At 34.9% G+C, this 2983-nt stretch overlaps 1 protein-coding gene across 1 annotated transcript; it reads right to left on the bottom strand.

Moving 5' to 3' along the window:
• Nucleotides 1–224: 224 nt before the first annotated feature.
• Nucleotides 225–2968, bottom strand: LOC112516329 (homeobox-leucine zipper protein HOX24-like). Its single transcript, XM_025123342.1, has 2 exons — nt 2918–2968; nt 225–917 (listed from the first exon to the last, which is right to left on the bottom strand). The coding sequence occupies exons 1-2, from the start codon at nt 2966–2968 to the stop codon at nt 225–227; spliced, it is 744 nt and encodes a 247-aa protein (XP_024979110.1).
• Nucleotides 2969–2983: the final 15 nt, after the last annotated feature.

The following is a 2983-nucleotide window of genomic DNA, read 5'->3' as shown; positions in this document are numbered from 1 at the left end:
CTCACACATATCAATATCAAATTAAACCTATTTTTTTACATTCCTAATGCATACTGGTTCTGTTACGAAAGAGATACATATATCATTAATTACCTTTTAAAGATTTGAGATGGTTGCATTGCAGAAGCAAGCATTGAATGTGCATGTTGTAAGACATATTTATATGATACAATTATATATTTTATGTAAGATAAGAATGATAATTATATGATCAAATATTATAACTAAAATAAGTTTGTTTTGGATCCAAAGAGTCCAAGATCAGCACCCATCATACAAGCAGCAGCATACATCTCCTCTACTTGAAAAACTTGTTCCCCATAACAATACAAATTGTCGACATGATCGTTTTCTAAGCTTCTCGATGAACTTCCAACGTCTTCACCGCATCTCGAGAAGGAAGAATCGACAGGAGGAGGTCGTTGATACTTATAATTCCGTGCTAATTGTTCCCCTCGTACCTTATTGAGCTCCGCTCGAAGGTGTTCCACTTCCTTCTGGAGGTGTCTAGTCTCCAAAAGGGTGGCCTGCAACTGGAGCTGGAGCATAGAGTAGTCATGCTCCAGGCTTTGATTCTTCCAACGGGCCCGTTTGTTTTGGTACCAGATGGCGATTTGCCGAGGCGGGATCCCAAGCTGGCGCGAAAGCTGTTGTTTTCGCTCGGGTTCAAGTTTCTTGGTGGAGTCGAAACTCGACTCCAGGAGCCGAACTTGATCTTCGGTTAGTCTCTTGGTGGTGTGTCTATGGGGGGAGATTGTTTTTTGGTTATGGAAGTTGTTCATGGTTGTATGATTGCTCTCTAGCTCCAAAAGGGAAGAAGATATGGGGGTGGTTGATGGTGGGTATGAGTATGAGAGAGGGCTATTTCTATTTATGGAAAGTGGGTCGGGTCCTACTGTTTGGTGGGTATCCAAATGCTAATTAGTCGACGGTGCATTTCATCTTTTAGATGTTGCTTCATTCTTTTCAAAGATATCATAATATTTGGTTTACTTATTTATTTATTAATGATTTATTATAGATATTTATTGTAAAACTGATTATGGTCTCTTAATGTTGTTTATAATAAGTTGAAACCCACACAGTGTCAGCATCAAGCATTCAAAGGCGATAGTTTGGAAGGCTGCTGAGTTGAGTGTAACTAAAGTCAAAAATTAATTTGAATAACGTTGAAGATTTGAATAGAGTTGTAAGACCTAGATCTATGGACCATTTTGGATTGATCTAGAATCTATAGACTGTGTTGGAAGCTTTAATTATATATTAATACCTAAAGATTATTGGGGAAGATGTTTTATACAGAGAGAGGGGAATGAAAGAAAGTTGATTAATTTGTGAAAAGTTGAGAAGTTTCAATATCATATGTGATTATATTTTTTTTGGGTGTGTTTAATCAAAATATTTGATTAAACGTTTATATATTGTCAATGCAATATGTGTTTAATCATATATACACACACAGAGGAAGGATCATGTGAGAATAAAAGTTAGGGTAAGAAACATAAAAAGATATCTGAACCTTTGATCACTTTTAATCCCACACACTTTATGAATCGCTCTTCTCATAGGAATTGATCTGGTGCATATCAATACTGTTAATCTTCGATTAGAATTGATCCACGAATAAAAATCTCTTCTAATCCTTCTTACGTTAACTTTCATTATCACCGAAACTCAATCCTATATATATATACACTTAAAGATTATTGGAAGATGTTTTTATTATTATTAATTGTTTTAAAAGGAAATGAGGATTAATTAAACTAGCGGTTAGGGCATGGTGTTCACGTGGAAAATGACCCTACTCCATAAACATAACTTAATTAAATACTTATCCTTATCCAATAATTATGGATCAAATTTTCATATACTTCAAGAATATATCATGAATTTAGACATCCACTTTTGCCTTTGCCCATCACAGATCTTTTATCTTCTCTTAAACATTCCAATAAAAACTAATTACATATATAAAGGCAAGATCAAACACAAAAACAATAATTATAAGAAAGGAAGAAGTTTCAAGTTCACATGCGATCATAGACTAAATTCACATGTGATAAACCATGTCCAAAAGGATACGGACGACTTGGTCAACGCGATTGATAAGTGTTAATTTATTAACCTTATTACATCATTTTCTTAACCATTTTCCGCTGTTTTATTTGCCCATTAGTGTCCTAATTGAGTCTTTTTATATCTTTTTCATATGATAGTAGTTATAGTATATATCTAATGTTAATCCCCTGTTTTTGCAGGTTTTTGAGCATTTTTGGGACCGGTCCTTCAGCAGTCCTATAGGACCAGGAGTGGCAAGGTCCTATAGGACCTGTCCGAGAGCTGGAAAACTGCTTGGGCCATGGATTAATGGGCTAATTCAAGAAGAAGGCTTGGTCAACATCCTTGGGCTTAGTCAAAGCCCAGCTTGGAGGGATCTTTTGTCTTATTAGTTGTCATCCACCATGAAGCTTCTCTTAGCCTATTTAAAGGAATGTTGACCTTTGTAATTCAAAACTTAACTTTCATTTTAGACTTTCACTTAATTTTATTTTACTCTTTTCTCTCCTTGGGATCATCTTGCTACCTACTTTCTTCACCAACAAAAGTCATCTAGTTTCTTAACCATCTCATTGTACTTTTTGTAACTTTGTGATAATCTTGTGTTGACTATTCTCAAGAACATCATTTTGGTGCCAAGCTTTTGTTTATCGTATTTAAYATTTCAAGAAGTGATTTTTGTAAGTTACGTTCGCATTCTCAAAGTTTAATTTAAGTACTCATCTTCATCTCGTTTCTCGTTCCAAGTTACATTACGTTTTATCGTTTTTAAATTACGTAGTCTAAATAAATCACGTTTTTAAGTTTGCAAGTAACCTTACGGCCTTTGTAACGTAACTTGTTTTGCAAGTTACGTTACTTGACTTGCAAGTTTTCYTTCACGTTTCCCAAGGTTTTCATCATCATCCATCATCCATCCATCATC

This window comes from Cynara cardunculus, assembly GCF_001531365.2.
Source record: "Cynara cardunculus var. scolymus isolate 2C chromosome LG 8, CcrdV1, whole genome shotgun sequence".
Taxonomy (NCBI): domain Eukaryota; kingdom Viridiplantae; phylum Streptophyta; class Magnoliopsida; order Asterales; family Asteraceae; genus Cynara; species Cynara cardunculus.
Note: the sequence above shows the minus strand (reverse complement) of the source record. Positions and strands in the feature narration are given on the sequence as shown.